Here is a 13,870-nt window from a genome sequence, read left to right as displayed (position 1 = left end):
CTTCAAAGTGAATCGTAGAATATCTGGACATTAACTGCGAAGAATTTTTTTTATGATTGTGGTTAATTAAAAGATCCTCCATTGTCCGTAGTAAAATGATCGATGTAAATTTTATCGAGAGTATTATCGGAGCTGGTCATTGGCGTTTGTGACGTATAACACTAAATTCATTTTCTAATTATACTGCAAGATAGCAACAAGAGCTTCCTTTAATTCTCAAGGCAGATATGGTGTTCCAGCAGTGTTGGTAAATACTGAGTAGATTCATAGTTGGAGATTTTTTATGATAAGTAGAAGGCAACGTCTGAAGAGGAAAAAGTCTGTTTTTGTTTTATTTATTTTTCGATGAGTAAGAGTAGTGCCTCTAAATCAGCGATGTTAAACACGGTTTTCCAAAAGTCTATCACCAAAGAAGACGAAGTAAATATTTCTGAATTCAAATCAAGAACAACTGCTAAGATGAGAAACATAGAAGTAAGTATCTTCGTTGTAGCAAAGCAGCTTAAATCACTTAATAAAGGCAAGGCTTCCGATCCAGATGGTATACCAGCCATATTCCTCCCTGAGTATGCTGATACAATAGCTCCATATTTAGCAGTCATATACAACCGCTCGCTCACTGAAAGATCCGTTCTAAAGAATGGAGCCGGCCAGGGTGGCCGAACGATTCTAGGCGCTACAGTCTGGAACCGCGCGACCGCTACGGTCGCTGGTTCGAATCCTGCCTCGGGCATGCATGTGTGTGTGTGACGTCCTTAGGTTAGTTAGGTTTAAGTAGTTCTAAGTTCTAGGGGACTGATGACCTTAGAAGTTAAGTCCCATAGTGCTCAGAGCCATTTTTTTTAAAGAATGGAAAACTGCTGAAGTCACACCAATACCCAAAATGGAAATAGGAGTAATCCGCTGAATTACAGGCCTATACCACTAACGTCGATTTGCAGTAGGGTTTTGGAACATAAACTGTATTCGAACATTATGAAATATCTAGAAGAAAACGAGTTATTGACACATAGTCAGAGAGGATTCAGAAAATATCGTTCTTGTGAAACACGACTAGCTCTTTATACTCGTGAAGTATTGAGTGCTATCAACAGGGGATGTCAAATTGATTCCGTATTTTTAGATTTCCAGAAGGCTTTCGACAGCGTTCCTCACACGCGTCTTCTAACCAAACTGTGTGCCTATGGAATATCGCCTCTGTTGTGCGACTGGATTCGTGATTTCATATCAGAAAGGTCACAGCTGGTAATAACAGACGGCAAGCCATCGAGTAAAACAGAAGTAATATCCGGCGTTCCTCAAGGAAGTGTTCTAGGCTCTCTACTGTTCCTGATCTACACTGCTGGAAATTGAAATAAGAACACCGTGAAATCATTGTCCCAGGAAGGGGAAACTTTATTGACACATTCCTGGGTGAGATACATCACATGATCACACTGACAGAACCACAGGCACATAGACACAGGCAACAGAGCATGCACAATGTCGGCACTAGTACAGTGTATATCCACCTTTCGCAGCAATGCAGGCTGCTATTCTCCCATGGAGACGATCGTAGAGATGCTGGATGTAGTCCTGTGGAACGGCTTGCCATGCCATTTCCACCTGGCGCCTCAGTTGGACTAGCGTTCGTGCTGGACGTGCAGACCGCGTGAGACGACGCTTCATCCAGTCCCAAACATGCTGAATGGGGGACAGATCCGGAGATTTTGCTGGCCAGGGTAGTTGACTTACACCTTCTAGAGCACGTTGGGTGGCACGGGATACATGCGGACGTGCATTGTCCTGTTGGAACAGCAAGTTCCCTTGCCGGTCTAGGAATGGTAGAACGATGGGTTCGATGACGGTTTGGATGTACCGTGCAGTATTCAGTGTCCCCTCGACGATCACCAGAGGTGTACGGCCAGTGTAGGAGATCGCTCCCCACACCATGGTGCCGGGTGTTGGCCCTGTGTGCCTCGGTCGTATGCAGTCCTGATTGTGGCGCTCACCTGCACGGCGCCAAACACGCATACGACCATCATTGGCACCAAGGCAGAAGCGACTCTCATCGCTGAAGACGACACGTCTCCATTCGTCCCTCCATTCACGCCTATCGCGACACCACTGGAGGCGGGCTGCACGATGTTGGGGCGTGAGCGGAAGACGGGCTAACGGTGTGCGGGACCGTAGCCCAGCTTCATGGAGACGGTTGCTAATGGTCCTCGCCGATTCCCCAGGAGCAACAGTGTCCCTAATTTGCTGGGAAGTGGCGGTGCGGTCCCCTACGGCACTGCGTAGGATCCTACGGTCTTGGCGTGCATCCGTGCGTCGCTGCTGTCCGGTCCCAGGTCGACGGGCACGTGCACCTTCCGCCGACCACTGGCGACAACATCGATGTACTGTGGAGACCTCACGCCCCACGTGTTGAGCAATTCGGCGGTACATCCACCCGGCCTCCCGCATGCCCACTATACGCCCTCGCTCAAAGTCCGTCAACTACACATACGGTTCACGTCCACGCTGTCGCGGCATGCTACCAGTGTTAAAGACTGCGATGAAGCTCCGTATGCCACCGCAAACTGGCTGACACTGACGGCGGCGGTGCACAAATGCTGCTCAGCTAACGCCATTCGACTGCCAACACCGCGGTTCCTGCTGTGTCCGCTGTGCCGTGCGTGTGATCATTGCTTGTACAGCCCTCTCGCAGTGTCCGGAGCAAGTATGGTGGGTCTGACACACCGGTGTCAATGTGTTCTTTTTTCCATTTCCAGGAGTGTATGTTAACGACATAGGAGACAATCTGACTAGTCGTCTTAGATTGTTTGCGGATAATGCTGTCACTTATCGTCTTGTAAAGTCATTAGATGAACAAAACGATTTGCAAAATGATTTAGATATGACATTTGTATGGTGGGAAAAGGGTAAATTGACCCTAAACAAAGAAAAGTGTGAAATCATTCACATGAGTACTAAAAGAAATCCACCAAAATTCCATTACGCGATACGTCACACAAATCTGCTTTCTCGTTTGCTTCTCCGAAGAAAATCTAGTGGCGTCAGAGATAATCGTGTTGTTGTTTTGGTCTTCAGTCCATACACAAGTTTGATGCAGTTCCAAATGCTTCTCTATTCTGTGCAAGCCTCTTCATCTCCGAATAACTACTGCAACTTACATCCTTCTGAATCTGATTAACGTATCCATCTCTTAGTCTCTCTCTACGATTTTTACCCTCCACACTTCCCTCCAGTACTAAATTGGTGATCCCTTGATGCCTCAGAACGTGTTCTACGAGCCAACCCTTCTCTTCTTTCCAATTCTGTGTAAAATCTTACGTGCATAATTATGAAGAACATACTGTGCTGCGCCGTGGTATGTTGTGGAGAGACAGCATCGAGCACGGTTAATGTGTGCAGGTCAGCAACAAAATGTCAAAAGTAGCCACCCTTTTCGGAAAACGTGCTGGAATAGGCCGTCACAAAGGAAGCGCCTGCGTTCCTGTACAAGTGCCACGTTATCCTGCGCAAGCTGTGCCTTTCATTTTGTTGTCAGTGGCCAGACTAAAGCTAAGATATAATAGTAAATTACATCACAATTCCCTGACACAATTACCTGTTGAATTTCGTTAAATGTTTTCTAGAATTAATTAGCCTAAATTATAAGGAGATCAGTGTGTAAGATTTAAGCAACACTTACTGCCTGTACTTTTCGAACATAGTTACATTCTTGAGAGTGGAGATTTTCATACTGCTTCTTCCAAGATACTTTTCTACCTAAACCCCCATAGCTCTAAATCCGAGGAACAAAAGTGGCTGATGAGGAAACATATTGTGTCGTAACACACTACTTGGAATGCTTGAAACAAATAGTACATCGGCTACGAGTGTGTGATATGTGAAAGCACTATAATAAGCACATTGTATCTTTTTATACCTAAGTGCTCATCTTTGAGTAGAAACGTAGGTGATCGAGTCTAGGATAGAATTCACGACTCACCCACGACCGTTCGACTGGCATGTCCTGTTTGTGGATTTAGGAATTTTCTTATATGTGTTCAGCTAAATATTGGACTCTTTCCCAACATCCAATACAGGAGTGCAGCAGATAACCTGTAGAACTTGAAAATACATGGAACAGGATTTATACGACCCTTAAACGGTGTACATCGTTTTACCTCCGCCTCCGACATCCTCTTCCTATAGACAATGAAGACCTAGAAACAACAGGAGGTATTGATGATGATGAGGTCCCATACTCCGAGGAGCCTAGGGGACGATGCGGGAAACCCGCACCGCCTTACTAGACAAGGTCCTAGCGGAGGTGCTTTGCCATTGCCTTCCTCCGACCGTAATGGGGATGAATGATGATTATGAAGACGACACAACATCATCCAGTCATCTCGACGCAGGGAAAATCCCTGACCGATCTCGGAATCGAACCCGGGACCCCACGCGCGAGAAGAGAGAACGCTACCGCAATTCCACTGGTACTGTAAATATACCACAAAGCCGCAATGCAATAAAACAGAACAACTTACTGTCGGTAGTGTCGATGTCCTTCTGCTGCTCACCCTCCGCTGCCTGTCCTTTGTCAGGATCGACGAAGCCCTTATTTTTGAGCTGAATAAGAAGATCCATGAAATCTTTCCGTCTAAAGTTATTTTTCTCTCTGTAAGCGACAGTGTCTACAACCATTTGGTGAAAATATTTGCTGATTGCCGACGGTCCGCCTTTCAACCTGCAAAGGAAAAGTAACAGTCAATTAATATTAATACAACAACTCCTAAAATGTACCCTGTGTCACACAAGGTTTCACCTCCGCGCCACTTCGTAGTCACTGAAGGATGCCGAGAGCTTGCGGCTACAGAAGAATGTCGGCGCTCACCACTCCCTAGCTAAGAAAAAGCATATTCACAACTTCTCTACCAAGCCAATGAAGGTTGAGTTCCCTACGTACTGCGCTAAGAAACTTTGAGTTCCCTGAGGTGCGTGACATTCGGCATGGTCCAGAAACAATGAAAATTATTCCCCAGCGCTCCACGGTATGGGGAGGGGAACGACAGCATGCTGAAGTTCCTTTTTTTAGAAAAAAAAAGTGAAGAGAACTAAAGAGGATCTGTGTAGTGGATGGCCAAATTTTATTTTATTGGATTGTTTTGGACTCGTTTTTTTAGGTATTCTCAGGTCCATCAACATCACTACAGTTGTACGTTGTCTATGTAATGGCTCCCAGTGGCAAAAAAAATTGGTTTTCAGTATCTCATATAATTACTGACAAATTTTAAAAATTTGAAATACTGTCGTAATCTACACATTAACAACTATAATCGTACGTAAGAGATTTAACCCAATTAGAAAAGTATTACAGTTAAAAACTGTGCAAATGGGTTGAGACAGCATAATACGTGGCGAGCAAGTCACCCCGAAGACAATTATCCAGTGTTGGCTTCCCCTGATTTTCATTCATTCGCTCATGTGAATCGCTGGCTACGAGCATAGCATTTTGGCACAGACAACGCGCTACAGACCAGCTTACGCAATTAGCGGAAATCACGGGCGACTACCTTTTATTACTAAGGTATTGGAATACTGGTACCACGCTACGGCAGATGTCTAAGTCGAAGCGGTGGCTATGTAGTGAAGCAACTGGAATGTGTAGCTAAATGTTGCAAATGAAGCATTTTTGTTTTTACCGTGGTTTTGCATTTCGCGATCAGTTGGAGGCTGAAAGAAAGCCCTCTTACAATAAGAACCAGCTTCGAATTATAATACATATTCACTGGTTGCCTCCCAGAATGGATAACCATACCTACGGAGCACCCACATTTTTTTTGTTGCATCTCCCCTACACCGTTAGAGGTTCTGGACCATTATGACACAGGCGTTTCCGATCCATGAAAAGCTACCTAAGAGAGCATGGCCCTTGTTTCCCAATTGTCGCAGCAGTTTTGCATTCCTCAACATAAATCCGGCCATTTCTTACCACTTGCATGGGTTCCAAGGAGGAGGGATATTTCTACCTCCTTCGACATCAGTAGTTTCACTATCGATAGAGTCACCGAGCTGCAGAGTTCGCGATGCAAACAGTCTTGGTTTTCTCTGTCATGACCAGATACTCTGGGCCAAGCACCACCACTACATAACTACTGACGCCCTATAAAAACAAACACCTCAGGTCCTACTGTCAGCCCACGTATTCCAGACATTGCTGCCACCGGAATGTCATTCAGATGTCATTCAGATGACTGCTGATGCTATGGAAGTGTTGGACATTGAATCTCGATGCGCTTGTTCCTGTATTCTGTCGATGAGTGGGCTGTTCTCCAGTAACCAACGCCAGTATACTTTTACCAGTGATTCAGGTCCGGTTTGGTTTACGTTAAATGAAGTATATCACTCGGGCATCTTCAAAACACAGAGCTACTAACTTTGTAAGTCGTGCCTGCCCAGAGTGTTACAATAAAGACGAGGCGCCACAAGAGCCTTTGCGAAGTCATACGTACATACAGTGCACTATACTGGAGCTCACAGGGTGTGATAAGGGTCGTCAACAACGCAGTTTGGAGGTACGATAAGAAAGGACATCATTTGCATGAACGGTACCTCCACATACATGTAGACTCTACAGCAGAGATAGCCACTATCTCAGAGAGTCTTTTTCTTTGGTATAGTTAATCCCTTCTATGAGGGTCCCCTGGTTTTTCATTACTTATAAAATTTATTTTACTTTGTCTTTGTGGGCAGTTGCCCTTCCTGTCCCCACAGAAGTTAGTTAACCTGAGAGGTGTCACTATGGCGACATAACACCGCGACACCCAAATCGATAAGTAAACGACTTAAACAATTAGGTATAATAATTAAGAAAAGAAATTAGCTAGAGAACTGAGGCAGAATTATATTACAATAAGAATAGTGAAAACAGAATAAGGATCGTAGTATACGTAGTCGACATATTTGAATTTAAATTCCTGGGGTCTACCACAGTTTACTCGGCAGCGGCTGAAGTGCGAGAAGACAAGATAGCGCGTTCTGGGGTAGAAGCAGCCAGTGTACCCAGAACTGCAAGTCAGCATGGTCAGCTAAGTCCCGAAAGTGGAGGAGCTGGTGCAGGGAGACTGGAAAAGGATTCGGAGTAGAAGACTCTGTTTCCACCCTTTCACATTGGATCCTGTGGACGACTGCAGAAGTGAACCCAGGCGAAAGGTTAAACAATCCACGTCAAGTTTTATTGTTGTGGACAGTAGAGAATCTGCAGTGTTTATTATTAAAGTAATTAAAGTAACATTTAGAGTTTTTCTCCATGTCGGTCAGTCGTAGGGAATGATATACAGAAGTCATAGGATATTTCCTAATGTGGTATGGGACCTGATTTGGCCTGGTTTAGTGTATCAACTGATGTGGCACTGACTATACAAGTCGTTGGAAGTCCATTGCAGGAACACTCAGAAATTCTGTGTCTATAGCCATCCATAATTGCGAAAGTGCTGTCAGCGCAGAATTTTGGGCACGAACTGAACTCTCGGTTACGTACCGTAGATGTCCAATGAGTTTAATGTCTGGAGGTTTGGGCGGCCAAATCATACTCTCGAGTTTCCCAGAATTTTCTTCCCAGCAATCGCGAATAATTGTGTCCTAGTGACACAATATCGTTGTTCGAGAAGGAGAAGTCCATAAATGGCTGCAAATGTCTCCGGGTAGCTGAATATAAGCATTTCCAGAGAATGATCGGTTCAGCTGGGCCAGAGGACCCAGTCAATACCATATAAACATAGCCCACACAATTCTGGACAACCTGATTCCATGGCTGCTTGGAGTCTCGCTACACTCGAACCCTACCATCAGTTCTTACCAACTGAAATCGGGGCTCATCTGACCACACCACGATTTTCCAGACGTGTAAGGTCCAACTGATATGATCACGAACCCAGGACAGGCATTGCAGGCGATGTTGTGCTGTTAGAAAAGGCACTCGTGTTGTTCGTCTGCTGCCATAGTCCATTAACGCCAAATTTAGCCGGACTGTCCTAACGGATATATTCCTCGCACGTCCAACATCGATTTCTGCGGTTATTTCAAGCAGTGTTGTTTGTCCATTAACAATGACAGCTCTACGCAAACAGCGCTGCTTTAAATCGTTAAGTGAAGGCCATCGACCACTGCGTTGACGGTGGTGAGAGGTAAATTTCGTAACGATTTCCGAAACGGAATGTCCCATGCATCTAGCGCCAACTATCATTCCACATTCAAAGTCTGTTAATTCCCGAACTGCAGCCATAATAACGTCTGAAACCTGTTCAGATGTATCACCTGAGTACAAATGACAGCTATGCCAGCGCACAGCCTTTTTATACTTTGTGTATGTGGTACTGCCGCCATCTGAATATGTGCATATTGCCTTCCCATGAATTTTGCCACATCATTATAATTGAAAACAGAGTTAATATTTGGAAACTGTGGTGTTTCACTTCACTGCCACCAAGAATCGTGAGTAGTGGGGTGATAAGCCATTATCAAGATAGACACTGGTTGATTGGTAGGTTTGGATTGGAGGAGACTAAACTGCAAGGTCATCAGTCCCTTCATCCACTAAGTGACAAATCAGGAGTAGTCGTCAAAGGCAGGAAGCGAAAGGTAAATCATGGAAAGGCTAAGGTTAGCTAACATAATAAAGAGCTATATATAAAAACCTGGGAAAAAATCAGCACAGGCAAGTCCTTAAAAGACCAGTCAAGGCAAGGTATTAAAACCAGGAAATTAAAAGGTGTAAAGAGGATAAAAAGGTTGGAAAGGTAGAGTCCAGGCTGGGACACCGAGCAAGGTCCGCCAAGGCACTCGTGAGAGGTCGGCAGGGAGCATGAGAGGGTGCCACCAACCTCTCAGGTTGTCAGCTGCTTTGGCGTAGTCTGCTAGCACCAGAATTAGTGTGCCAGGAAGATTAAGATTACCTCTCAAAACAGTCAAATTACGGCAGTCTGTTAGAAAGTGAGCCACTGCATCTGTAATGAAGGGTATTCTCACATCTCACATCGGAGAATGTGGCAATGAGTCAATCAAGTGTGGCCAATGCAGAGTCCATGTAGGATGATGAATCCCTGTGAGAAGCATGCAGGAAAGACTGCCATGTCGTCATGGTCTCCTTAACTGTCCTTGATTTATTTGGGGGAGATCAGGATAGAACATTCTGAGTTACAGACCTCCAGCAATCGATAGTGTATAAGAGGCCAAAGGTCCAGTTCAGGGACCACCATTTCCAGACTTGGCATCATAATGGACAGCTTGACCAACTGGCCAGTTCGTTCAGTTGTAATGTTCAAGGAAGCTACGAATGCTTACAGGGTAATTCCGCAGCTGTCGTTAGCACCTGATAGGTAATGGACTCCAGCCTCGGTTGTTCACAACGCCAGTGCAGAAGGCTCCTGTCGCAAGTCCGACCTCACTATGATCAAGGGTTGAGGGTGATGCTGAACCATAGACAAGACTCTAAGAATGAATATAAAAGAGAATCAAATCTTTGTAGAGCCACACAAGGATAAAGCGATCTGCACCCCAGTTAGTATTACTGAAGCAGTGAATTTTATTGAAGTGTCACCAGCACTTTCACTTAAGTTGGCGAAGGCAGGGAAGCCACGTAAGCTAAGAATCAAAGACCAGTCATAAAAAGCGGTGTACCTCAACTAAAATTCACAACTTGGTGAAGCTCTGAGTGTGGATGGACAGTATGATAGCAACAGAAGTACATTTAAAGAGGGCAACGATGCGACACTGACAATCCACTGAGAAATGTTTCAGTATTTGATTGTGGATGCGATCTGGCCCTGTGGCAGTATCAGGGCAATGGGCTGGGGCACTGGGGAGTTCTCATCCACTGAATGTAGGATTATCTGGTTCCAGATGGCTGTTAGCAAAAGATAGGTGCATTTGCTACACTCCCTGTTTTATGATCCAGAAGGTGGGGTGGTAGGCCTCAGGCATAGATGCACGAGCATAATGCTCAGCAAAATGATCAACGACAGAGACTGGATCAGTCTAAGCGGCACCATCTAAGGAAATACTTGATACACCTGCAGAGGAGTGGGTGCTGTAAAGGTATCTGATCTTTCAAAAATGTGTGTGAAATCTTATGGGCGTAACCTGCTAAGGTTATCAGTCCCTAAGCTTTCACACTACTTGACCTAAATTATCCTAAGAACAAACACACACACCCACACCCGATGGAGGACTCGAACCTCCACCGGGACCAGCCGCGTAGTCCATGACTGCAGCGCCTTAGACTGCTCGGCTTATCCCACGCGGCTATCTGATCTTTGCCTGTACCTACGATGAAGATGTATGTGGTCCAAGAGTGGAACTTTACCATTACAAGTATTTTTGCTGTTGTTGTTTTATGAGACAGTCAAAGCAGGCACAGAGTCATTTTGAAGGTAGCGAGGTGCTGTAGTGAAGGGCGCCATTTATGGCATTGGAGAGCCTGCCTATGATCTCCAATGAGTGCAGCAATCCTTTAGGTCCACCATGGTAGTATCTTCTGACAGAGAGATCATGGTTGCCATTGTAGGCTAAACAGCTGCATCGATGGGGAGCCAAGGAGGAAAGCAGAGGCGAACTATCCCAGTCAGCATTATGGAGAAACCACTGGGTGGGCACCCAGGTGAGCAATGCTGAGAGAGTAACAGGATGACTGGGAAGTGGTCACTACCACACAGGTCATTATGGAACCTCCAGTGTATAGATGGTAGAAGACCATGGCTGTAAAATGAGATATAAATGACCAAATAATTTCTGTGTGCCATATTGAAATGTGTTGGACAATAGGGTTCAAGAGATAAAGGTCGACCCATGCCACTAAAGTTTCAATGTCTTTACCACGGCCAGTGATCATTTCACCACTCCACAAAGAGTTGCTTAAGACTAGAAAATGTGGGAGGAGTTGAGAGAGTAATGCAGGCAGTACATCCTGGAGCATGACATCATTGGGAGGGTGATAAACGTTGAAGGGGGTTAAGTCCTGAAGGGGCCTACCCAAACATCTATAGTCTCCAAAGGTATATTAAGAGGGACAAGGTCGCTGTATAGAGAGTCCAACACATACATACAAACTTCACTTAATACCCTCTCGGCCGGCCAGGGTGGCCGAGCGGTGCTAGGCGCTACAGTCTGGAACCGCACGACCACTACGGTTGCAGGTTCGAATCCTGCCCCAGGAATGGATGTGTGTGATGTCATTAGTTTAGTCAGGGTTAAGTAGTTCTAAGTTCTAGGGGACTGCTGACCTCAGAAGTTGAGTCCCACCTAGTGCTCAGAGCCATTTGAACCATTTGATACCCTCTCATAGTATGATTCTTAAAATAAACTTGGGAGCCATGAAGGACAGGCATTCGAGTTTCTGGAAAACACGTTTCCTGGATGGCAATACAAAATGCAACGTAAGTGTTCAAAAGCTGCCATAGCTCTGCCAGGTAGTGGAAAAATCCGCTGCAACTCCACTGGAGGATGAGACAAACAGAGTATTGGGGATGCATGAAGCGACCAAGGGGGGTTGGGGGAGTCAGGGTTATGTGCTGCCACCAACGGAAATGCCAGAGGATCCACTGGCATAGGTTCTGTCACACGTTGCCTGATGAGATCTAGTTTCTCAGTGGCCACCAGGATTTCCACCATGGAAGCAGAAGGAATACATGCAGAGTCTGGTGGCGTGGAAGCCATTCTAGTTTCCTTCATCTTAGAGGACTACTTCTCCTTAGAAGATGAGGATTGGGAAGGGAGCTCCCAATTTGGAATATGAGAAGTCCAACAGCCATCAGCCATGGTTCCTTCAACCACCAGCTGGAATCTGTCTGTGGACCAGTAGGAGTCATGGAAGGAAGAGTTCTGAGGGGCCTCTTCCTAGCTTGAGAAGCCAGAGGAGGATATGGGGCCTTGGGGATGGTGACCATTGTACTTGGCAGATGGGGAGGCTATGCGCCTGAAATGGGTGCAGTGGAAGCACCAGAAGGCCCCCAAACGCCTGGTGGGGCATGTATCAGATGCCAGCTCTGAGGGCTCACAGTAAGAGATCCAACAGAGGAAGGCACCGTCGATAGATAAGGCGACGATGTTGCAGCTGTATTGCAAGATTGTGTCATTTGTGTGGAATTAAGATGTTCATACTCTGATCTCTTAAGAGATTTTCAAGAGTCTTATACCGCTGGAGATTTTTCTTATACATTAAAATGGAGTAATCTGATTAGCAGGGACATTGGAGTTCGCCACAGTTTACACAGATTTAGGGGGGGGGGGGGAGGTATACAAGGAATGTTTCGTGGAGCAGGTGTCCACAATCCTTGCAGACAGGGATCTGAACTTCATACATCTGAAGCATTTCATTTGAGAAAGAACATAAGGTTTCACGTTACACTGGTAGACCATAACCTTGACCTTCTCAGGCAATGTATCACCATCTTAAGCCAAGATCAAGGCCCCAGTAGCAACTTTGTTTTCCCTTGGTCTCCTTTGTACACAGCAGTTGAAGTACATACCCCATCACCCAAAGCTGGCCCGCAGCTGAGAATTAAAAAGAAATCATACTGAAAGATGATGCCCTGATCCATTTTCACTCTTGTGGGAAGTGACAGTTACAGGAATGTCACACAACATTTCACAAGAGAGCAGCGCCTGTGGTTCGGTAGAAGATAACGTTTCAATAAAGAGGGAATCGCTCTTCATCTTAGAAATGGCTGCAACTTCCCTGTATTTGTCTTGAATGTGGCGTTTGAGGCCAAAAAGGTGACCCCATTGATTCTGGTACAGACCAGGTATTGGGGGAAGGATTTTTTCCCCTTGTTATCTCTTCCTGGGTTCCTCTCATGGCGTGGACAGGGAAGGAAATGCATTTGGATTGTATTTAATTACATCATAACATGGCCTTTCCATCTGAAGAGACTGCTGGAGCCGTGAGCCCACCAGCAGGAGAAAGTTTAACTAGCTTCTTGTGTTAACTATCTGCCATGGTGCCCCTCATTCCGAATGATACCACAGTTAGCGACCTTCCCTGCACAATATGCAATTGTGTAAAATTTGGAAAAGGTGGAAGGTCAAACCTAATAATGGGGACCATATAATCGTTAATAGAAAGTGAAGATAGCGCTGGGGCTGAAACCATAAATCAAGAATAAAGTCGTGAACTAAGTCCAGGCAGTGTCTGCACTAACAGGATGAACCAAGTCCAGATAGGGTCTGCATCGAAAGGATCATCCGCCGGAAAGTCGGAGGAAGTGAGAGATAGTCGAGGGTATGTTTCCAGCACAGAAAGAGGAAGTGGTGCTGAAATAGCTGGGGCCCCATGGTAGCCAAACAATGAGTGGGGAGCCAACACCGAATCAAAGGAAGGCCTCGGCGCTTGTTCGTGACGTCATGTCAGCTAGGCACGGCGAACGCCAGGTCTGTTGCAGGCATACTCATAAAGTCTCCCTCCCAGATACAGCAAAATGTGAAACTATTGGCGGTAGTTGACCAATACACACTGTTCTGAGAGATTTCTGCAATCAATTAATTGTGCAGTTCATTACACTTTTTAACAAATGGTGTACTCCTGAACTGAAATTTCCACATATTGTAAGGATTGACATACAAAAATAACTTCATGGTCCAGCAGCAAGAGAATTCGTGCTTCTTTGCCTTATTTGTAAATCTGAGGAAGTTACGTTTGTACTGGGTTGCTTTTACAAGAAACTGAACATATTGGTGCTCTTCTTTAGGTATCTTGGTTGACTATGGGGTGAGGAGCACTGAATGTTAATGAAATATCTTGCAGTTGTACACGTTGGTGGAGGGGGACAGAAGAAGAGGCAAAAGAAAGATGCTTGTTTCACAAATAATTTTTTTTATCTTAAGAGGGGAATATTTATCTTTTCTA

General features: G+C 45.4%; 1 protein-coding gene across 1 annotated transcript in view; it reads right to left on the bottom strand.

Annotated features, from left to right (window-relative positions):
* LOC126354945 (cytochrome P450 6k1-like) overlaps positions 1–13,870 on the bottom strand; it is an 80,319-nt gene that overhangs the window by 25,942 nt on the left and 40,507 nt on the right. The window contains exon 5 of the mRNA XM_050005029.1: positions 4,518–4,717. Within this exon, the coding sequence (XP_049860986.1) occupies positions 4,518–4,717 (200 nt within the window). The remainder of the gene's footprint in view (positions 1–4,517; positions 4,718–13,870) is intronic.

This window comes from Schistocerca gregaria, chromosome 3 (assembly GCF_023897955.1).
Source record: "Schistocerca gregaria isolate iqSchGreg1 chromosome 3, iqSchGreg1.2, whole genome shotgun sequence".
NCBI classification, from domain to species: Eukaryota; Metazoa; Arthropoda; class Insecta; order Orthoptera; family Acrididae; genus Schistocerca; species Schistocerca gregaria.
This window is presented reverse-complemented; position numbering and strand designations above follow the sequence as displayed.